Source organism: Parasteatoda tepidariorum, chromosome 9 (assembly GCF_043381705.1).
Source record: "Parasteatoda tepidariorum isolate YZ-2023 chromosome 9, CAS_Ptep_4.0, whole genome shotgun sequence".
In the NCBI taxonomy this organism is placed as follows: domain Eukaryota; kingdom Metazoa; phylum Arthropoda; class Arachnida; order Araneae; family Theridiidae; genus Parasteatoda; species Parasteatoda tepidariorum.
This window is the reverse complement of record NC_092212.1, coordinates 33,155,614-33,181,234: the sequence shown is the minus strand read 5'-3', so window position 1 is coordinate 33,181,234 and position 25,621 is coordinate 33,155,614. Positions and strand designations below refer to the sequence as shown.

The following is a 25,621-nucleotide window of genomic DNA, read 5'->3' as shown; positions in this document are numbered from 1 at the left end:
GATTTTTCCATGTTTTGTTTTTCTCTCTTAATTTATTGGAATTTTTTCATTGGCAACATAGCGTTTCTTTCCTCAAATCGGTATTTTGATCTCATTATTCACGTGATAATGGGACATGATGACGGCTGCCTGTTTCGAGTGCTCCCAACATGTTACCTTTTTATTAAAACTTATAAGATTTTTCCATTGGAAATTATATCTTACAGGTTCATTTTCTAGAGGTACACTTTTTTAAAAAAAAATTTAAATGTGCTTGTGAGATTTCGTAAAAAAATTTAAACTAATAATAATAAATTAAATAAAATACTAAACGTTAGGGAAACTACAATATTGAAATAGGTCAGTTTTTGACTGAATACGTGTAATATTTTTGGAAAAAAATATTAAAAATTGTTTTTTGTTTATCAAGTTGCATGCATCGATCATTCTACAATTGTTTAGACAAACTCTTAAAGCAAGACAAATTCTTGTCATTACGTTGAACATTTAGCAGATGGATACTATTCTCTTTAAACCTAAAAAGATTGCAGCCTTATTGATAAAGAAATACATTTAAAAATTTCTCACTTATTTTTGTTAAGTTTTAAAAAGAAATTGAAACTGTGATAACACTATTTGCATTTAAATTTCTTTTTTAAAAAGCGAAAGTTCAATTTTATTGAAAAGCACTATTAATTCTTCTCAAAGCATATTCTACTGAGCATTTAAAGTTTTTCAATATCTAAAGTATGCAGCTGATTTTTTTTTTCGATTATTATTTTCAGAAAAATTTAATGAAAGAAAAAATATCGAAATGTTCAAGCTATAATGTTACAAAAAATTAAATCTTAACTATGAAATGCACAGCCAAGTAGATATTTATGTAAAATAAGTAGAAGAATCCGTTTAACGGGCAAATGAAAGTTGAAAGTACTTCTATTTATTTTTCTACGCATTTCTCTTTCTTCCGACAAACAAACGAGTTTTGATATACACTCGTCTTCATCACTGATGATCCTTAAGATTTTGAAAGTATTTTTGTTTTTAACTTACCTAAACATTAATTTGTGCCCCAAGTTGACCACCCTCAATGTGTTTACTATTGACCTCGACTTTTGACAAGGATTAGGAAAAATGCCTAAAATGTGGTCATCCAATACTCCTTGAAGAGAGAAGTCCTCATTACGGATCAATTTAGTAGTCCAACGTAACGAGCATAAACTGCGCAGTGTTACCACGCAGTAACAAATCAAGACAAGACTCTGTCACTCTTGACTTGTTACCACACAGTAACAAGTGAAAACAAGACTCGGTCACTCTTGACTTGTTATCACACATTAACAACTGAAGACAAAACTCGGTCACTCTTGACTTGTTATCACCCAGTAACAAGTTAAGACAAGATTCTGTCACTCTTCACTTGTTACCACACAGTAACAAGTGAAAACAAGACTCGGTCACTCTTCACTTGTTACCACGCATTAACACGTCAAGACAAGACTCTGTCACTCTTGACTGTGTGACCGATCTCATTGAAGTTTTGGATTTTGTCATTTTAAATTAGACAATATAAAATTTTATTCAAGCCTGAATTGTCACAATTCTAACAAAAACTGCAGAGAAATATTAGGCACGAAATATTAAATAGTAGTTGTAGTAGTAGTAGTTTATTTACGTCACACTAGAGCAGCCCAATGACATAGTGGCGGCGGCGTGGAAAACATCCTTAAGGATGATCCGAAGACATATTCTATCACAATTTCAATTTTCCGTGGAAGCAATAGCAACCCACTTTAGTAACCCGAAGATTAACGTGCACTTTGTGGTTTGACAGTTAAACGAAATCGATACTGCACACTTTCAGTCCCATCGCAGACTGATCAAAGTGGTCACTTACCCTCTTACTGACTGCTGCCACCAAAGCTTGCCTTCCGTGATCTGCTGGGAACTGTGGCTTAATGATCAGTTAAGTGTGAAACCTAATAGAATATCATAAATTATTTAGACTGAAATATTGTTCGAATAAACGAGACTCAAAACTACTTACACAAACTTTTGCTTCATATTTTGAGAGACAATAACTCAAATTCAACAATTAAAACATCGAATTTTTTATTGAAACATTATAATGTATGAAATAACATTTAATCTATCTAAAGAATGCTTAGCTGCTATAGTGGATGGAATATATTAATTAAATATGCGTTATTATAGTTCTTTTGACATTGCTTGTCATTTTATTTTATTTTATTTTATTTTATTTTATTTTATTTTATTTTATTTTATTTTATTTTANGATCTCAAAAATGAAATAAATAAAAGAGAACTATTAATTTAATAGAGATACCTTTTAGTAGAGAAATCCTTAAATTAACTTAATTATAGAATATGTATAAAGAATTAACTGAAAACACGCAGACTAAAAAGTTACGTTTCTAAAACAAAATAAAACATTATCATAGTAACAAGAACCTCTAAAAAACTAGAGAGCAAAGTTATTAGGAACTAAATTACAGAACATTAAAAGCACAGTGGTAATCTTTTAACAGCATTTACAGTTATTAATCGATTTCCGAGAAACTAATTGAATTGCATTTTGCTTTTGGTCTTATGTTTTATGCAGGGCATACTTATTTTCCATTAAACTAATTAACAGCGGTTCTGTCAAATTATCAGTGCTTAGTTTTATTTCAAACTGAAAGAGATTGAGTTAAAATAAGTAAAAGTATGCAGCATTTATTTTTCCCATAATTGCTGAATTAAAAAGAAGTATTTTTTTTTTCCCGTTTGTATGTACATATTATATTTTTCACTGAAATAGATTTAATCAGTTAAGTTTATGATTTAAAAAGCAAATGAAAAAAAATACTATAAATCTAACTTAAGTGTTCTGTTTGTTTAAAGAACATTTGAAATGTTACCGATTGATGCTTAACGACCTTTTAAACAAACGGTTCTTTTCGGTTTCAACAAAGAAAATAGTGTATGAATATTACAATTCATTTCGCAGAAACAAGTCATTTTGTCAATCCTAATATTTTAATTATATAAAGGCTTACATTTTAATCTGAAATCAATCACAGTGCCTTGTCAAAGCTAAAGTGATAGATAATACAAGTAAATTTCCCTTTTCTCACATGCATTACTTTCGGTTGTTAATGAAGAGTGACTACAGCCGGAAATAAACTAAAAAGTTGTTGCAAAATTTGTAAGCCACAAAAAAGTGATCTTCTTACAAAAATCATCTATAAGAAAAGAAGGTAGCTCATAATTATTTATGAGATGTGAACATTTTTTTCACATTGTAGTTTGATTTTACATCTAAGAATAAATAATTAAATTATTGTTATATTAAATACTGCCTTGATTAAACTTTTTCAGTCACCATCGCTGCCCATGGCCATTATGTGTCACTCTGGACTTGTTACCACGCAGTAAGAAGTCAAGACAAGACTCAATCACTCTTGACTCGTTACCACGCAGTAACAAGTCAAGACAAGACTCTGTCACTCTTGACTGTGTGACCGATCTCTTTGAAGTTTTGGATTTTGTCATTTTAAATTAGACAATATAAAATTATTTTCAAGCCTGAACTGTCACAATTCTAACAAAAGCTTCAGAGCAATAATAGGCAAAAAAAATGAAATAGTAGTTGTAATAGTAGTAGTTTATTTACGTCACACTAGAGCAGCCCAATGACGTAGTGGCGGCGGCGTGGAAAACATCCTTAAGGATGATCCGAAGACATATTCTATCACAATTTCGATTTTCTGTGGAGGCAATAGCATCCCGCTTTGATAGCCCGAAGATTAACGTGCACATTGTGGTTTAACAGCTCAACGAAACCGATACTGCACACTCTCAGTCCCATCCCAGCCTGATCAAAGTAGTCACCAACCCTCTCACTGACTGCTGACAGCAATGCTTGACTTCGGTGATCTGCTGGGAACTGTGACTTAACGATCAGTTAACTGTGAGACCTAATAGAATATCATGAATTATTTAGGCTGAAATATTGTTCGAATAAACGAGACTCAAAACTACTTACACAAACTTTTGCCTCATATTTTGAAAGATAATAGCACGAATTTAACAATCGAATTTTTCATGTCTGAATTTTTTATTAAAACATTACTATGTATGAAATAACATTTAATCTATCTATGGTGGATGGAATATGTTAACTAAATATACTTTATTATAGTTCTTTTGGCTCTGTTCGTCATTTTATTTTATTTTATTTTATTATCGACGTTGAACTGCCGATCCAATTTTTGGGTTTACGACTACAAATGTTCAACTCCGTAGCCTTGTAATTTTGAACCCAATCCAGTAGACAAGTCGAAGAAATTTGCCTTTGTAGAGGATCTTTTTTGATTAAACTAACCCACATTTGCGTTACATGGAGAGAAAAACCACGAAGATCTCCCATAGTTAACCCGATGGCAAGGGGACTCTAACACATGACCCGTCTACCACTGAGGGTTTACGTCATCACTGTGATCAGTGTAAGCTGGATTGTATAGTATTGTTGTTTGCCATTAAAAATATTATCGGTAAAAATCATCAATTTTAGTATAATAGTATGCGTTACGCTAATGAATATTTCCGTTTCCAGGGCGCTGGGCCCATATCCAAGAGGTCGTGGGTTCGATCGTCACCGGCCGAGGACTCCCCGTGTAGTAAATGGTGACTGATGCACGTTAAATCTGTCGAGTCTCAAAGTCCTCNTCCACTATCAACGACACGCCTAATGAAGGAAGCAGCTAAGCTTTCATCATTACAATCTCCCATAGTTAGCCCGATGGCAAGGGGAATCTAACACATGACCCGTCTACCACTGAGGGTATTTTACGTGATCACTGTGATCGGTGCAAGCCGGGTTGTATAATGTTATTGTTTGCCATTAAAATTATTGGTGGTTAAAATCATCAATTTTAGTATAATTGTATGCGTTACGCTAATGATTATTTCCGTTTCCTTAAATACAATAATAATTTAACACGAACCTATTATCGCAACAAACTATTTATTAATAACTTAAAACCATTTAATTTAAATTTCATGTCATTAACTATTTCGTATTTATCGAGCGAAAAATTTCTTTTTAATGTATCGAAACTTTATCCATCACTAACCCTAATAACTCTGATTAAAATGCTTGCTCTCAATCCAAAAGGAAAATGATTTCGTGTTCGATTAGCGCTGTGATACTTTCTCATTACAATCATTAGATTCATAACGGAAAATTATTAAGATTTGGCGTTTCTGGGGGATATCCGATCAATGGAAGGAGATATTAATCGCAATTTCCAAAACGGTAATTTAATTCTTATTCTCTGTAGCGGAAAAGGAAAATGTCAGATTTCTTTGCAGCATTATGAACAAATCGCTTCAGGCTAAAGAACTTGAAGTTATGTAAACTGATAACCGGGCTGATATTGAATAATTATTAAAACAATTATTTGCTGCAACAAACATTCCAAAATCATGTTAGGCATTTCTCGGGAAAATTAATTGCGCGAAAAATTAAGACAGAATCATGTTTCAGTTGGAGAAGTTTGTTGGTCTTGGATCCAAATGATTTAAGATAACACATTTTCGTAATAGAATTTAAATAAAATAAACGGAGACTCCAAAGAAATAGGCTATTATCCGATTATCAAGCTAAGCGAATAGTGGTAGCGGGCTCGATTCCAGACTCTTTCCTGACTGTATCCTTTGTTATCTTTCTTGATATCTTTTTGCAAGTTAGTTAGATATATTTTGATTTGATGGTTTCCGGGCAAATTTTAGAATAGATTTATATGCTTGCCCGGTATTCCTCACACTAATATTTAAGCAATAATGGCCATGGCCTGATATTTGATACACGTTTTTAAACGGAAACATTTCTGCGCATGCGCACGGGTGCAGCAGTTACTTAATTCACCGCTTCAATCAGGGGCTAGACACAAGAAGTGTCCATGAAGAAGAGAATTTACCTCCTCTTAGCTTATCCTGGTGACATTAACAAGTCGATAACCAAAATATGCTGAGCAATTTAAACATTTGCTGTTTTGTCTAATTCACGATTTTATCAGAAGTGGTTTTGTGTAGAAATCCAATTATTCAATTATTGTCTTGAAATCAAATGCCTTATAGGCAATCAGACCACCATGGTACAGAACCTTTACATATCGATGACATCACTCTGACATGTAAAAGTATATAAGTGAATTCCTCCATGGCCTAAGGGTTCTAACATTCCACTAAACTCTCTAAACCATGGGCGTAGCAAGTTCTGATTCAACCCTAAACCTAAATATATTTTGGTGCTGTCTTACCCTATTTCAAGTTATTTGTTCTTCTATTTGACAGAGGTTAATCCCATCAAATTTGTAATGAGCACACAAACTTGCAAACTTGTATGTGAACGAATAGATAGTGCCTTTTTTCTTTCAACATGATCATGGCTTATTATCCGTATTCTGCAATAGGCACATAAACCTACATATGTATGGGAACAAATAAATAGTGTCTTCTGTCCTTCAACATGATTAGAGCTTATTAACCATACTTTTTATTGAGAACACAAACCTGCATATGTATAATGAAACAATGTTTGAATGCAAGAACAAATGTTCGAATTAATGAACAAATAAATTGGGCTATCTATCCTTCAACATGTCGTGTGTCCTTCTACTTTGTATTGAGTTTACAAACTAGCATATGAATGCATGAACAATTAGATGTCCTTTAACATACCATTTGTCCCTCAACTTTGCATTGAGCGCACAAACCTTCATATGTATAATGAAACAATGTATGGATGTATGAACAAATGTATGATTGTAGAAAAATATGAACAAATAGATAATGCCATCTGTCTTCAACATAATTAGGGCTTATTTGCCGTATTTTGTATTGAGCACACAAACTTGTATATGTATATTTTACAATAAATAAACAAATATATAGATAGTCAAAAAATCAGCATCAAAAGAAAGATAGTTGATTGATTTATACTTTTTTTGTTAGAATTTCACGTTTTAAATTAGTTTTTTTTGTATCAATTTTTATACCTAATCTTAAAAAGGTCAAGCAACAATTATAATCACAACTAGCAGAGATTTGGATATTACTATTATTGCAACCAAGCTACTATTCATTTATCGCAAACAAGCTATCATCTATTCTATTATTCTTTATTATTTACTACCTGAATACCTGCTTTTGGCAAGGGGTGAATAAAAACAAAATAAATAATCAATAAATCAGTCCTGAGAAACACCACGAAATCTTGCTCAAAACTAAAGGGCATATAGCAGCATAATTAAATAGCTTGATGGTAAATGCAATTTTTACGTGAAATTAATGAATCAGGTATATAATAATATGGTGATTTTTTTACATTTCACCGAGACGTATAAGTATCTTTTCTCCATTACATTAGCTTTTGGGTGATGATAATGGTCTTTCCTGAACAAATGTATGAATACCCCTCTCAAGGGAGGGGTGAGCTTAGCTTCGTGTATATATCCGAAACCTATAAAAAATAAGACAAAAACATGACATTGTTCAAATTATTCTGGTTTAAAAAACTAATAGGAAACCTTCAATTATTTAATTTTTTTTTTGTCTTTATTACATTTTAATTCAAACGAATGTTGATTAAAGAACTATTCGTGAAATATTCGGCTAGTAGAATGCCATTAAAAATTTCACGTAATTACGGTGTTTCGCAGAGGCAAACAAACATTTCCACCGCAAATTTATTCCCATTTTCAGCACAAAATTAAATAGGGATTCAATTCCGAAAGACTGAAAACTGCTGTCATTAGCAGATGTTCAATTGATTAACTCTGAACCATTCTTCAGCGAGTCAATGAAAATCCTGTAAGTATTTGTTAGCAATTCTGGCTTAGGAAGATTATCACGAAATAATGTTCAGATATACAGAGTTTAAATTTAAAAAAATACCAGAAATAAGTAATTTTTTTTAAATATTTTTAAATGAATTCAATCATGTTTATTCGCTGTTCTTCTGGACAAAATCGTTTGTTCGGAGATTTTCAATATATATAAAATTTTAGTTTAAATTGTGTTAGTAAAAATGCATTATTTTATTTTTGTTTGTTTTGTTCTGTTTTGTTTTACTAAAACAATTTCCATTTTTAAAAAAACCTTTAATAAGTTATTAAAACAGCCTGATTCAATGTAAGTGTAAATGTGTAGAACATGCGTCCATTAATCACAATCTGGTTAGTCAAGATATAATAACAGTGGAAAATTAGCAGACGAGCATTTAATTCAAAAAATCTGGAACCAAACATTGTAATTTTTTTTTATTTTATTAACCGTCGTTGAACAGCAGACCCAATTTTGGGTTTATGAATAATGATGTTCAACTCCGTAGCCTTATAATTTTGAACCCATTGCAGAAGACAAAGGAACTCTTGAATCAGGTATTGGCCTTCGTGGAGGACTTTTTGATGGAACTAACTCGCATTTGCGTTACATGGAGAGGAAGACAACGAGAACCCCCCATTGTAAGCCTGACGGAAAGAGGACTCTAACCCATGTTCCGTCTACCACTTAGCATATATCACGTCAGCACTGTTGTCGGTGCAAGCCAGGTGCGGATCCGTATCGACAAGTCATTACTGGGATTCGAAACCGGGTCGCCTAAGTGGAAGGTGAAAACTCTATCCCCTGAGCCATCGTGGCTCAAACATTTTAATTGTACTTAAGCATATGTGAGAAAGAAGAAACGTAATGATGAAATGAATAATAACTAGAAAACGCTTGGAGGTTTCACTGCCTGTTCACTTTGTTCACCAACGCCCAGGGATTACAGTGTAATCTCTGTTGAAGTCATCGCTGTCTGATAACAAAGGTCCATAAATTTCGTACGGGTGCTTTGCTCTCAAACATATAATGCTACAAATGATAAAAAGGCCTACTCACTTGCAAAGTCATGACTACAGCCTTTAAAGTTAACTTCTATACGAGATATTTGGAACAAAATTCAAGAAAAAATGTACAATGTTTATTAGGAATAGTTAAATAATTCGATTATAACTATTAGTTTACTATTTTAACTATTAGTGATAACTAAGGCCCGGATTTTGATGACATTTGCATTTTTTTGCATTTTTTGCATTTTTGGACATTTTTTGTCCTTTAGAGCATTTTTTGAGATTTATAGGGCATTTTCTTTAAAATTTTGGGGCGTATTTTGCATTTTAAAGCATTTTTTAAATTTTTTGTTAAATTTTTATTATTTTTTATAATTTTTTATTATTACACTGTCTTTCAAACAATGAAGAAAATTTCTAGGATATTAACAGGTGAAGCAATATCTTTTCAAATTGAAGAAGAATTGTCAGTAAGTGTGACCGTCCTTTTCAAGTACGCTCCAATAACATCAGTAGACGTTGAAAGAAGCTTCTCCTGGTATAAAAATTTGCTTTCAGACAAGAGACGCTCGTTTACATTTCAAAATATCAACAAAAAAAAATTTAATAATCCACTGTAATTCTGATATTTAGTAATATTATGAGGTGGAAGTTGTTATATTCATTTAAGTTTCTATACAAAATGAAAATGTTTTGGAGTCAATATATTTTCTTTTCTTTTGTTATTTTTGGATATAAAACATATTTGTCAAACTTTCATGAACGTAGAACAAGTATTGCATCGCTTTATATTTTTTGAAACGACTCATAATAATTTTAAAGAGTAAAACATTGTTTTAGTTCAATATTTTTACTTCTATTTAAGTCATGTCATAAGGCATTTTTAGCACAATTTTCGCATTTTAAGAGCATTTTTTGCAGTTCATAAGGGCATTTTTTGCACTTTTTAAGGGCATTAATTGAGATTTTTTTGGTCATCAAAATCCGGGCTCTAGTGATAACAAAAAAAGGAGGAATTAGTAGGTTATTCGATCCGATTCCGAAGAACGCGGGCAGTGCCTGTACCATCCTCTTAATCATAAAATGCACCAGATGGGATACAAGAAGTTTGCTCTTTAACAAGACATGACAAGACACATTTACAAGACATCAACTACTGATTTATGAAAACATATCTATTTCAAAACAATTAATAAGTTGTTGTAAATTATAACATTTAAATACGTTATCATGAAATACAGCATAATAAGAGAATAGCAAAGGATTACTTTAAAATGTAGAAACACTTTACTTAAAATATAATAAAGGATTACTTTAAAATATAGAGAGGATTACTTTAAAATATAGAACTTTTAACTTTAAGTCTTTACTTTTGAGTAATATTCAAATTCTAAAAAGTAAATGTAGCTGAGAATAGTTAGAATGGATGATATATAAATAAGACAGGAAAATATCTTTGAATTAGAGATAAAGAAATATTTTACTGTTAAGCATGACCTTTATGACATTCATTCATTTTAAATTGAGGACAACGATAGAAATCTGAATCTTTATGCAAAAAAATTGGATCTTACCATGTCATATATTTTTTTAACAAAAATGGACAGACCAATCATAATTTTTGTCTGATTTTTTGACATATAAATATCAGGCTGATACAAATAGCTTTAATTTAAATTTGAAATCAAATAAGAGTTCGATGACATTCGAGGCAACTACTTATGTATCTAGCATGGATGCCACAGGTGACAAAAAATGTAAAAAGTGGTTATTAATAAAAATAAAAAAAATCCGTTATTAGAAATTAAAGTTAGCAACTTTTTCTAGCGTATTTTTTAGTTTATTGAGGATGATTGCATTCCGTTACTGACATTGTTTATAAAAAAAAATAGAGAGCACATCAGTGACTTTTTTCGTAGTCGTAATATTTGAAGTTGAAAAGTGAAAGCCTAAGTTATGTAGCTTTCGCTTTTGGGGAAAATTCCTTCCACTGGTAGCCGAGTTACTGTTTTAATGCATGATCCTCTGTTTTTTAAATTACAATTGTAAATTGTTTTTGTTTAAAGTTATTTTCCACACCACTACATGTAAATGACTCAAAGAGTTATATAAAACGCCATTTTGTTCCAGCTCTCTAGTGAGGAGACAAAATTCTTAAAAATTATGATTAAGCTTTAGTTTTCAATTGTCCAACATTCTATAAAAAATTTTACAAGAAACTTAAAAGTTGCTTGCCTTGTACGAAGAGTTTACTATGTCTAATTATAAATTATCAATCACTCTTTATTTTATTCTGGATAAGAAAACTACTAAATTTATGTTGGTGTTACTTATGCCACTTACCAATACCATCAAGTTGCTTGATATCAAACGAATTTTAAGACAGAGGGTGTGTTTTTCGTTTCTTCAGTAGCGCCATCTATGACCAAGAATACGACTTCAGCAACACACATGTCACAGTCCGTTTTACAGTGAGGACCCCATAAAACTCCATTCAGTCGTCCACAGATCATAATTTTGACCTGAACCAGAGAACTATCAATTTCCAATTCATTACCCACAGAGAAATTGGTTTGTTATGAGGACTTTGTGACCCTGACAAATTTAACGTGCACCAGTCACCATTTAATACAAGAAGATTCTACGACCGGTGGGATTCCCGTTCTCACGAACACGACCCCAACGTCCTAACAACCAGGCTATTCCGGCCCCTTGATTTATGTACTATCCCGGAAGCAGAACGGAATGTAGCTGCAGCTCTATCTTTATAAATCCTAATATGTCTGTATATACAATAACGCCGTCAGTCTGAAAATCTTTCTTTTGAAAATTCGACTTAGTCTGACATACGTGCTGCATAATTTTCAAACATAAACTTCGTAAAAGTTACGCATAAAATCTTTATGTTGTTTAAATTTAAGGTAAATTTTAAACAATGATTCTTAAAAAAAAGTAGAATAAATCCACATTCAAGCCTGCAATAAAAAAAATATGTACGTTTTGTTCAGTGCGAAGTTTTCTCAATTTCGGTTTTTAATTTTTATTTAGTAGAAAATTAGAGATGTTTTAAAAAGAAGGCTCCACAATTTCTCCCTTTGTTACAATTCTTTTTTTAAAAAATAAAAGGAAAACTCAGTTGAAAAATAATCTGCAGAGGCATTTACATTCTGGAAGTTTTCTGTGTTTGATTATGCAACCAATATACGAAATATTAATTCTTAATAACTACATGTCCACTAATGAATTGAACTTACTATTTAGTTATTTCAATTCAAATTTTAATGTATGTGTATTGCAATGCATTATAAACCTTTCTTTTTCTTCAGATGTTGTAGTTATTGTGGCCTCTGTTGTGGTGCTATCAGTAGGGAGCAGTGGTCAAGTGTTCGCCACATCAGCCTTAAGGGGTCTACGTTTCTTCCAGATCCTTCGAATGGTTCGGATGGATCGCAGAGGAGGTACATGGAAACTCCTCGGATCAGTGGTCTATGCGCACAGACAGGTAATTTATTCTATTCCTTGGCGAGAATTGAATCTTATCTCTTTCCATATCAAACCGCCATCTGTCACCAAATGCATATGAATCATTCATGACTGCGTGGCATCGCACTCAGCCAAGTGAAAAGGAGTTACTTTTATTGCTGCGATGAGGAGATATTTCAGGGTACTGTCATTTTCAGTAAGCTGAAGTGGCAAAGTTAAGATCGATAAGATTTGGGGTTTTAAATTTCGTGCAAAGGAATAATCTCTCTTGGGTGAGACTTTTAATTTTTCTAAAATCGAAAAATGCGACGCTGGGAAATTGATTTCAATAAAGGAACCAGATAAGTTTCGGAATGATGAATGTGACATTAAATGGTTAAAATTGCTTTCACGATTTGCAGTGGCGTTTATAAACGACGTGACGTTTGTATGAAAATAGATTTTTCTTTACTTGAATGATTAATAATGGTATTGTTTTGTTAATGTTATTGCTGTCTAAAAGTGTTAAATACAAACGATTCAAGAACTTTGGTTTTTTCCAAAATGAAATAACGCGCCTCTCGAAAATTGATTTCTTTGAAAAAAAAAGATTAATTTTCGGAATAATGAATTAAAATTTGAATGGTTAAGATTATTAATATAGCAGATTGCAGTGTCTCTTAGCACAAAAGGAGAGTTAAATGAATCTTCATCCATACAAATTTGAGCATTTTTAAATTGTTCCAAAATTTATAATGCTTCATATCAAAATAATTTGTGTGTATTTTGATTCCTACACTTCTTAGATTCTCTATTTTTGACATTCCACAAATCATTATTTTCGTACCTTTTATACGCAAGTTTATTTTTGTACGTCTTGCTATTATCATATCAATTTTAATCATTTGTTCCTATAATCGCACCATTTATTCCTGTTGACTCCGAATTTTTATTAAACATATTTTTCATTCTTTTTTTTTTCATTACTTCGTATTAATTCAGGTCAAAGTAAGTGAAAAATATTACATATAGCATTTTAATAATTTATGGTTATGAAATATAGCATGAAACACAGGTGTTTCTTTATTCTGTGTTAAAAGTAAAATTTTCCATACGCGGCTTACTTCTAAAAATTAATTTTTCATATTTTCACTTATTTGCAGCTATTTAAATTTAAGCGAAACAGTTACACATCAATAAAATTTCTCTATTTAAAAAATTAATTATATTGATAAATTTTTGAACATGAATAGAAAAAAAAATTTCCCTCTACTTATTTTTGGATTTTATGTTATAATACAAATATAATTCCGATAATCTAACAGATTTTTTTAGCCACTATTAGACTGTTTTTTTTTAATTAAGAATGCTCAAAATATATTTTTGCTTGTAATTCGAGCTTGAGAAAGAAAATACATAAAAGCGACATATGTGTCCCATCTGAGTTAAACGGAAAAGTCGTCGCATTTGTACTATCCCAATATTGTTTGTAAATATTCCAACTACTTTATTAATCACTCATAGTAAATATGTATAGATTTTTTCTCACTTTATTAACATGCTAGATCAAATGTTATCCCTCAATTTTGCAAATTTGTGAAATTCGTACTATTTTATTTAAGTCATCGGGTGTATTGTATTTTTTTGTCTGACACCATTTGCTATAAAGCATATTTTTCAACGTCATAATTATACGTCATGAATCATAAAAGGATGCTTCACGGCCTCAGACACCCAATTAAATGTCCAAGTCCAAATAACTACACCTGTTATGATTTTTAATAAGTTAATGGTGACCAATGATAACTTACATCTTCTAAAAAAGAAAGGAATTATAACAAATTGTTCTTACTTGAACTTTTCCAGATCATCAGCAGTACTGCTAACTATCTTAGTTCCTAGTTAAGTTTCCTAGTTATAAGTTTTAAAAAAAAACAATTTAATTCTTTCTGCGTTAAGTCTTAGAATACGAAACCTCTTCTTATTTTTGTCAATGAGTCTTAGCTACAGTATTTTCGAAGGTGATTAAATCTTAATTCATTGAACAGCAAAAATTAAATCAATCTCTCGAATATATTTATGAGACATTATCTAGTTTAGCAGCTTTATTAGTTGCCAAACTAGATAATATGTTCGAATTTTATAGACTGAATATTTCTTATTACTGATTTACATTAGCTATAATTTCCTTCACTCGCAATACAGATACTCTTCGATAATCCCCGATACGTCCCTTAAACGAGTATCATAAAACAGGAACATTAGATACTTTTATGGAGTAGTTACACCCTATATAAAATCTCTTCCAGAAATTGCTGAGCCGTTCTTGTTACACGTTATAAATCACTGCTCTTTTTAATACCTGTTATTGGCGCTTTTCTTTGACGAACAAAATAATCCCACTTAATACTTTTCCAGCCAAGAATTTCAAAGAAATATCAATTCTGAAAGAAAATAAAAAATTAATATTCCATTTACTCTTACGAGAAATGCGATATTTTGGAAAGAATAACAATTTTACGTCTATGATGAATTTGAATTTCTTGTTCATTTTTACTAGGTCGTAAAATTTTATTTCCATCTTTGAGAATGAGAATGTTCCACGCAGTAATAACATTTTTATTCCTCTTTCAACTTATTATTTTCTGGCATTTTATTTTTAGAAGTTAGTGATGGAAAACTACTTAAGTTGTCAATACATCATAAAAATTAAAAGCTTTTCTATTGAAAAAAAACTTATAATTTAAAACAAAATCTTTCGTTTAAAAAGAGATGCATTGTTTAAATATATTGCACTGAATAATAATGCAATTTGAATGAAACAATAGTGTATTTGTAGTTTCTGCTCAAAAAGATTACAATTTCGTTAGAAAATCAGAACATAAGCTTTTCCAATCACAAATTATATTAATTATTACAAATACAAATTATTATAAATATCTATTGTATGCACAAATATTATACAAATTATTACAAGTATCTATTGTATGTACCTAAACCCTTATTGAAAACCAAATTTTATAATTAGTTATGCATATATTTGCATCAGCATGTCCCATTTTGTGTTCCTTTTTAGCTTTCCATTCAATATTTACTTTACCATTACGTGCTTATTAACACTATAGGTTTACGAACGTCTCTTATATACCTATCTCTACGAGCACACCTCAATTTGACGCATGAACGAATACATATAACAGCACCAGAGATGCCAACTTGCTCCGGACAGCAAATGTATATTTTAAAGTGGTAGTTTATTAATTGTGATTCTTGGTTTAATAAATTCAATTTAGTAGATTTTTATCCACCACTATTTCTAAATAATTCGTAGACTTATACAATTCACCACTATATATTTGCGAAATTTACTTAGTTATTTACCGTTTTTTTTCCGATTATTTTGGTGTGTCCGGAGCAGTTGGCATCTCTGCACTTNATTTGATTCTGATGATTCTTTCATGGTGTTGCATTTTCTACAAACAGCAGTTTATATACTATAAGAAGAAAATGAAAATATGAGATTATTTATGAAATATTCGAACTAAGCAACTGAAACCTTCAAAATCTGACACCCTGACATCAATTGACATTCTGCGTTTGTTCTTTCTATTATTGCTTATCGGCAAAAAGTTGTTTATCGCTTGTTTCATTTGACATAACGGATCGAAGTATTGTCGGTACATTCATCCTTATTATTGATGTGGTGTTTGCATGTTTACTCAAAATTTTGTAGAGATAGATATACTACAAAGAGAATTTTAATATTTCAACGCTTTTGAAGAAAATAGACTTCAATATATATTTACCTCGATCAAAGGATAAAAGTCATTACAAGAGATAAAATAAAAATGCAAACGGGTTTTGTAACTTTCCTTATAAAATTCGAAATGCATCAAAATAACGCGTCCCGTAAACTTAGTGTTAAAAAGAAAGGAAAAAAAATTCTGAAACGCAAAATTTTTTATAATTTATTCGTTTAACAGTTTTTCTGAAATTTCAAAAAACTTACAGTTTCAAAGCCCATAAAGTTATGAAAGTTACAGAAATTATTATTCACTGTGTTTATTATTCCAAAAGTTTATTACTTCAAATTATAAACGGAAGTGAATATATTCAGGTAAAAATTTACAAATGACATCACAATGCACGGAAAATATACATGCAGAACGTTCTGTAATAATGGTCTTCAACTTTAACTACAAACTCTTAAGCGCATATCCTAATTACTATCTTTAGGCAATAGCACGAAAAATATGCATTCAAAATTCTCCGAACTAATCGACTTTCATTTTCACTTCAATAAACTTACGCACATATCCTAATTCTTATCTTCAGTAGATTATTGATCTAATTGTTTTCTTCTGTTACCTTACTTTAAACTTCTGTTACTTTTGTTACTTTACTTACTTCATTTATTTTCAAACTTATTTTTAAGTACCATATTTTTAATTTTTTTTATCTTCGTGAGGGGTAGACGAATTTTTTTCAGTTTGCTTGCAAAGTAAATTTTATTCATTTGAAAATAAAAATTAGGTTTTCTGAACCAAATTATTCATTTATTCATATTAGTATATCAATAAAAAACGAAAATTGCTTTTCATTAACATCTGTTTTTATTCAAGGTTTATAAAAAGTTTATAAAAAGGTTTCAAGTATTAGATTGGATCTAGATCTGTTGCTATAAGCGTGAGGGTACATTTAAATGCAAATATATTGTTCGAATAGGGTTTTCAATACAGTATACATGGCTCTTTACAAATTTGGTGATGTACTGAAGTTAATATAAAGGATATTCATAATTTTTTCATACTCAAATAAAAAAGATAACTACAAGTTAACTCATACTTTTTGGTTAAATGAATATTTTGTATTTATATGAAATTTTGTATCTATATTAAATTTTGTATTTATTAAAATTTTTCATCTAGAATTGAAAAGAAAAAGGTAATAATTTAAAAAAATTTCATTCAGAGTTTCAGCGCAAATAAGAACCTTCCTCATTTTCGATATAATCTCAGTTTTTTCCTACATTTATTTAGACCTTGCATAAGAAAAATTACTAAAGGCAAAAAAAGAAACACTCGGATATAAACTTATAACACAAAATTTATTCCATTATTCAAATTTCTTTTCCTAAAACTATATTTGAGAAATGAAATATTTTGAAGTAGCTATTTTGCTTTAATGACAAAATATTTCGCATCACTCGAATTTTCACCATATTCCATTTAATAATATTTATTATTACTTTATCAATATAAAACACCAAAAGCTAGTTATAGTTTTCGTGACTTTCAGTAATATTCTAAAATTATGCATGCATTCAATATCTATTATCAAACATCGTTTTAAATTTTATTACTTAGTTTTGAAATCAGCCTTTCAAAAAAATTCTATTGAAAATAGATAAGCCTGTTACACCAGTTTCAATAGTTTTTTCAAAAACATAAAGGTCGTTCATCAGTATTTTTTAAATTATTTCTAAAATTTCAGTCAATTCTTTGACACCTGGTAAAATTATATTAAGGTGATCTTTAAAGGAATTAAAACGTAAAACTGAATATTTTTTTTTCCTAATTCTAATTTTTATTTAGAAAAAAGTTATATTTTAGTGTAAAGAACGAAACTCTCTTCTCTACATCTAAACATTTGTAAGAAAACGTATTGAATTCCAAAGCAAGGAGAACTTATAACTGAATGTTTATCCTAAGTAATTTGGTTGTTCAGAATAAAAATTATAGTTCATTATACGGAGCAAACCTGTGAATTTTACAACCTAAACACTACTATAGGAAGGTTTAAAACTTCAATACAAGGGAAACGTATGACTTTTTTTTTGTCTGATTTTATATTGCTATTCAGAACAAAATTTGCATTTTAATGCGTCACAAAACAGTTTTATATTTTACAGTTTTATACAGTAACAGTTTCGCAGAAAGCGTGCGGTTTTAACAACCTAAACACTAGCATAGGAAGGTTTAAAACTTCAATACAAGGGAAACGTATGACTGTTTTTTGTCTGATTTTATATTGCTATTCAGAACAAAATTTGCATTTTAATGCGTCACAAAACAGTTTTATAGTTTACAGTTTTATACAGTAACAGTTTCATAGTTTATTATACGCAGAAAGCTTGCGGTTTTAACAACCTAAACACTAGCATAGGAAGGTTTAAAACTTCAAGACAAGGGAAACGTATGACTTTTTTTTTGTCTGATTTTATATTGCTATTCAGAACAAAATTTGCATTTTAATCAGTTACAAAACAGTTTTATATTTTACAGTTTTATACAGTAACAGTTTCATTGCTTATTATACGCAAACTTGCGGTTTCAACAACCTAAACACTAGCATAGGAAGGTTTAAAACTTCAATACAAAGGAAACGTGTGACTTTTTTTTGTCTGATTTTATATTGCTATTCAGAACAAAATTTGCATTTTAATGAGTTACAAAACAGTTTTATATTTTACAGTTTTATACAGTAACAGTTTCATTGCTTATTATACGCAAACTTGCGGTTTTAACAACCTAAACACTAGCATAGGAAGGTTTAAAACTTCAATACAAGGGAAACGTATGACTTTTTTTTGTCTGATTTTATATTGCTATTCAGAACAAAATTTGCATTTTAATGCGTCACAAAGCAGTTTTATAGTTTACAGTTTTATACAGTAACAGTTTCATAGTTTATTATACGCAGAAAACTTGCGGTTTTAACAACCTAAACACTAGTATAGGAAGGTTTAAAACTTCAAGACAAGGGAAACGTATGACTTTTTTTGGTCTGATTTTATATTGCTATTCAGAACAAAATTTACATTTTAATGCTTCACAAAACAGTTTCATAGAAGGTTTGAAATTCTATGCAAAGAAACTTACTATTGAATGATTTTAATAATTTATTTTATTTTGTTACACGAAACAAATGTCTTATTTTATAATACGGAACTAACCTCCACTTTACAACCTAAACCCTTAAGTAGCGAGGTTTTAAACTTCAAAACAAAGACGTTTAGACTGTCTAAAACGTTTAGTTTTTTAATCTAGCTTATTTCATAATACAGAACAAATCTCTCGTTTTTATAACAAAAGCGATTGTATAAAAATGATTTAAATTTTAAGGCAAAGAAAACGCACAATCGAATTATTTTTAAAATTTATTTAGTTTTGTTACACACCACAATTTTCTTATTTTACTATGCTGATCGAAACTCTCGATCTTGTAAATTAAATCCTTGTATAGAAAGATTTCTTAATCCAAACCAACGACATTTAAACTAAACTATTTAAATCGTTATAACTGAGTGTTTTTTAATCTACTTCATTTTATTACAAAGTACAAAACTCTCGTCTTTACAACCTAAACACATGCATAGAAAAGATCTTACTTCCAAGACAAGAAAAAAGAATACTGGATGTGTTCCTTTTTTAATTTTCACAAATCCTGAAAAAGGTTCTCTTTCTTTTATACGAAAGAAACAATTTACAAAGAGAGTTGGCTGTTAAGCTTTTACTAAACTCTAAAAGTATCTACTTAGGTTAAAATGCCATAAGACAAAGGACATGGAAGCTAAAAAAATAAGGGAATGCTTTAAACTTTTTTCCAAATTCTACTCTTTAATTTTCTTCTAAAATTTATGTCCCTTAAAATGCTACTATTTTGGCTATTGTCAGGTATCTCTCTTATCAAGAAATATTTCAACGTAATAAACCAGTAAATTCAATAAATTATAATGAAGATAATTACAAATGAAATTGTCAAATATGACAATAGTAAAATTAAATAAAAATTTTTAAATCTAATTCTTTCAAGTGGGCTGAAAATACGAAGATCTAAAACGAGCACATCACTTTCGTAAGACGTGGATGGGAGGTACATTTTTAGTGATTATAGTTGTAAAACTTTGTGACAAACGAGACAGAAACTACATTTTAATTTTTGGTCAGACAATAAATGTTTTTTTCGGTTTAGTCTACTTGAATTACTAAGCTCTAAAGTAATATTTTACCGTACTATATGAATTAGTTTAATAATTTATGATTAAAATGCTAACCAAAGAAATTGTCTAAAATGATAATAATAAAATATAATAAATTTTAAACACTACATATTTCAATTATTATTTTATATTTCATGGTGAAAATTTTAAAAAATTTTATGGTGGTTATATTAAATATATTATAGTAAATAGAAATAGTTTGCTTAACCAAGAATGAAGTGAAAAAGGAAATCCTGTTAATGTCACATTTTATCTTTTGAATAAAAATTGCACTTGTCCTGAAAGGAAGACTGAGAGGAATAACAAGTCAATTAAAATTTGCAAAATTGCACTTTCTATACGTAATAAATGAAATCATTAAAGTTAAATTTTCAAAATTTCAGTTATGAAGAAAGGGCTTTTATTGTATGAAAAACAGTCAATGCATGTGTATATTGGGTAAATGTTTCTTACGTTAGCAACCACTAAATTGTTAAAAGTTTATAATTTGTCGCATATAAGATACTTTAAATTACTTTTTTTTCGGTTACTCAAGTTTTTTTTTCAAAAAGATAAAAGTTAATCTAGTCTTCTATTATTTATTAAATTTATTTATTAAATTTTTAGTATTTTTAGTCTATTTATTTATTAAATTTTTGAATGAAAGAGCTAATTCGTGTCGCTCATTGGCAGCAATATTGGCACAACTTAAAAAGCACGCATTTTGGACTAAGAACAGGTGTAAAAAAGAAAATACATATTCTTTTCAGCAGCAATGCTAGCACAACTCATAATTCAACTTGAAGGTAATTTTCGTTTAAGCAAACTAAAGCATTTCTCAGGCAATTTCCTTAGCAATGAAAACTTTAAACCCACTTATCTCAAAACATGATTTTTTGAGTAGTGCCACTATTGCAGCCCATAAGCGAAGTATGAAGAGTTTCAGGTACCAGTCGTTAGGCTATCGTTCATGATCTGATCATAATTGCAGGCGGAAATTTCAAGCCTGAAATTCCGAATTGTTCCGAAAACAACGAAGTTTGTTAAAACGAGATTTTTACTTTATTTTAATTCTTGTCTAAATGCACAGTTTGTAAGGAAAGTGTAGGATTATATACATATAGATACATATTTGAATGTTTATTTGAAAATAACTCTTAAGACAAAAAATATATGAACTTCAAAAGCTGAAATGTGTTATAGCATTCTTTCTACTATGCCTTACATATCAAAGAAGTGGGGACAGTTAGAATTCACTCGAGTGAACTATAAAACACCTGTTTCGGCCAATATTATGAAATTGCATAAATACTGTGTCTTGTTACGAAAACCCTATTGCACATTTGAATTCAACGATGCGATAGTATAAAAGATCTGTTAAAAATCCTATGCAATAGAGAAAAAAAATTGTTCCCCAGTGTAATTTGTAAACAATGCAAAACGAAATCTTTTTTTAATCAATTTTATTAAATCAAAAATTAATTATAAAAGCAACATAGATACTTTCTCTAAAGTTATCTGAAAATATCGGTGTAGTCCTTCAAAGTTAAAGAGACATCCTTATTCATATACAATAAGTTCGTCGATATAATTAATCCAAACTTTGTCGAATATTTCGAAAGTTAAATTTAATTAGCGATTTCAGTTTAAAGATAACACTTACCGGAAACGTTTGGTTGAACTTGCCTAATTGCAGACTATCAGATTTTCGGAAACCAGAATTTGATCACTTTCTTCCCAATTAGAATGTTCAAGGTAATTTCTTGCCCTAACCATTTACCATTAGAGATAAGTTAAACGTAACTTTAAGAATTTATATTACAAATATACAACTGTGAAAAACTATATTTCTAAGAAGATTTTATCGGATATTATTTGATAATTATAATTCGTTTAAAATGTCTATGGAAGCATTGATTCTAGTAATGATTTAAATTTTTAGTACATTGCGTTTTATCAAAGCCTTATTGGCAAAGTGGAAGCATCTGTTGTACATTGTCGTTTTATTTTATAAACGTCGTTGAACTACCGAGCCAAGTTTGAGTTTATGACTACCAATGTTCACCTCCCTAGTCTTTAATTTTGAAACTAATCCCGAAATCAAGGATACTCCTGGATCAAGTATTGGAAGAAATTTGTCTTGGTGGAGGACGTTTTGATGGAACAAACCAACATTTGCGTTACATGGAGAGAAGAACCACGAATACCTCTCACGGTTAGCCTGATGTCGAGAGCACTCTAATCCTTACAAGTCTACCACTGAGGATATTTTATGTCAGCACTGTGGTCATTCTGAGCCGGGTGCAAAATTCGTTTCAACCAGCCATCGCTGAGATTCGAACCCTATTGCCAGTGCTCTATTCCCTGAGCTACCACGACTTTGTACATCGTCGTTTGTAGTGAAAAAGGGGTTACTGCAGAAACTTTTGAAACAAAAACTTGATTTAGCACGATTATTTTTAAAGTTAAACAAATATGGTCGTATCAACAAAATAAAATAATAAGTCTTTTAAAACAACTTCTTTTTTTAGAGAGACGAGATCAGAAATATTTTTATATGACAATTTTAAACTATTAACGATCAAACTGAGGGGCCATCCGACATAGAATAAACCCCTCCCTCAAATAGTAACGCCAAGAAGTTCTGTGAATGAATAGTTGCTGCAGGACACTTAGGAGCATGGGAAAACATCCAAAGTTTACGAGTTACCTTTAGATAACATAGCCAAAAACAAAGCCAACACCACTTTATCAATATTAAAATTTAAGTAATCTGGTTACAGCTTAATCACCAAAAAGATAGTGAGAATTTAATACAACCCTGGAATCGAAACATTTTTGTGGTTTGTCAAATAGAGTAGCTTAAAAAAAATTTAAAAATAGATTCTAATATTCGAATAGTCACGACACAGTGAAAAATTGAGTTATACGTAGGTATTGAATTAGAAAGTTAGCAATTACATTGATTGTTAAGAAAAGAATAATGATATTTATCATAGCTTTTAATAAAATGTGATAAAAATTATATATTTTTTTTTAATTTAATTATAATAGAATTTAGAAAAAACAAAAAAGTTAAGTTTATAAAATTAAAAAATGTTACAAAATTGAGAAATATGTAATGCTATAATAGCATAACAGTCCCCACAGGTTTAGGAAGAGAAGTTTTTAATGGTTGCAATGGAAATCAAAGGTGATGATGCCAGAAAATAATTCACTTAGGATACTTCTTTAATTTTTAGAACTATTGCACTGAGGTAATATTATTGTTTAGAATTACTGTAATTTTCGTATAGACTCATTTCCTTTGAAATATAATGTGCAACGATTGTATCTAATCCTTCGAAGTACACTGTTTGTGTCATGTTCATCACTAACTTCATTTAATTTTTTCAAAACCCTACAAAAAATAAACTATTTGATTTTTTGAGTTTTTTTTTTTTTTTTTTATTTTNTTTTTTTTTGAATCGGCAAACCTCATATTTTTTTTAAATGGATAAAAGCAGGTTATTGTAATTTTACGGATTACTTAACATGGATTTATAACTTGTCCTCATTAGCGTAACTTAGTAACGCGTGAATATCGATAGGATGATTTGCGTTAATAAACTCCTGTTTGTGAAAATTGCAACAGCATGAAGAAATCGTCATAATTGAATGAAATTTACTACACAGTTGAGTGATAGTGGTACAAATAAATGATTAAACTTTCAAAGCAAGCAAACAATAACAAGAGATCGAAATCAGTGTTTTGTGTAGCCACCACGCACCGCAATAAGCGCTGCTACACGGCATGGCATGGAGTCAAGCAAATTGTGAATGTCTGTCTGAGGAAGAGCATGTCATATAGTTTGTATGCGTAACCAAAGTTCGTCTGTAGAAGCAACAGGATGAGGATCATGAGCAAGACACCGACCAACGAAATGACGCACATGTTCAATCGGTGACGTTTCTGGGGAATACGCTGGGCAAGGAAGGATTGAACAGTCCTAGCAATAAGAGGGCGGGCATTGTCTTGTTGAAATACAGCGCCTGGCAAGGCTTGAAGGAAGGGAACAGCTTGGGGCTGTAAAACTTCACTGATGTACCGGTTATTGTTCAGATTACCCACAATTCGTAGCAATTGAGATCGTCCATGATATGCTATGGTACCCCAAACCATAACTCCGAGTGTTCGTCCACTGTGGCATTCGATAATGCACTCCGGAAGGTGGCTTTCACAGGCATTGCGTCTGACACGAATGCGGCAATCATGGTACCACAAATTAAAGCGGAATTCGTCAGAAAACACGACATGCAGCCAATCAGCACGCCAGTCCTTATGCCTGATTGGCCCACTGTAGCCGCAGGCGGCTAAGGTTTAGCGTGATGGTGATCCTGTATAAAGGAGTCCTTGCGCGCCGTCCACGCTGCAGTTGACGTCTACGAATTGATGAAGCACACAATGAAACACCTGTAGATATTCACCACTGTGCTTCCAGTTGTCTAGAGGGAGCCGTACGGTCTGTCAGCGCCATGCAGACCAGGTGTCTATCATCGCAAGCTGACGTGACATTTCGTGGTCCACTCCCGAATTTCCGAGTTGTCTGACACTCGTCCGTCCACTGCTTCCAAACACGCATCACTGTGCTGCTGTAACGCTACACACGAGCCGCTACTGCACTATGAGACATCCAGCTTTACAAAGGCCGATGATTCTCCCCCTTTCAAACTCCGTAAGTTGTTGAAATCTCGCTCTCTTTCGTCGAAGAGGCGTAACGTCTGAGCTAGCGTTTACCACTAGCAGATAACCACCGATAACCATACACGCCTCGCTGCAGCCATCTATTTATTCAGATCCATCCGCCGTTCAGAGGGCGCTGCTCAGCATGCGCTACGGGTCAGAAATTCTAGTCATTTGCATATTATACTCTACTTTGCATTTACTGAAAATTTCTGCTCACTCGCGTAAGTCCTTCATGGTGTTGGAATTTTCACAAACATGAGTTTATTACCATCACGTCTAAGTAAAAACAGATGAATCATTATTTTAACCTTATAGCTTGTCCTCATTAGCGTAACTTCATAACGCGTGAATATCGATAGGAGGATTTGCGTTAATATTACCATCACGTCTAAGTAAAAACAGATAAATTCATTATTATAACTTTATGACTTGTCCTCATTAGCGTAACTTCATAACGCGTGAATATCGATAGGAGGATTTGCGTTAATATTACCATCACGTCTAAGTAAAAACAGATAAATTCATTATTATAACTTTATGACTTGTCCTCATTAGCGTAACTTCATAACGCGT

General features: G+C 31.1%; 1 protein-coding gene across 1 annotated transcript in view; it reads left to right on the top strand.

Moving 5' to 3' along the window:
* Positions 1-25,621, top strand: part of LOC107452319 (potassium voltage-gated channel subfamily KQT member 1-like) — a 364,114-nt gene that overhangs the window by 297,451 nt on the left and 41,042 nt on the right. Inside the window, exon 4 of the mRNA XM_071185389.1 lies at positions 12,206-12,381. Within this exon, the coding sequence (XP_071041490.1) occupies positions 12,206-12,381 (176 nt within the window). The remainder of the gene's footprint in view (positions 1-12,205; positions 12,382-25,621) is intronic.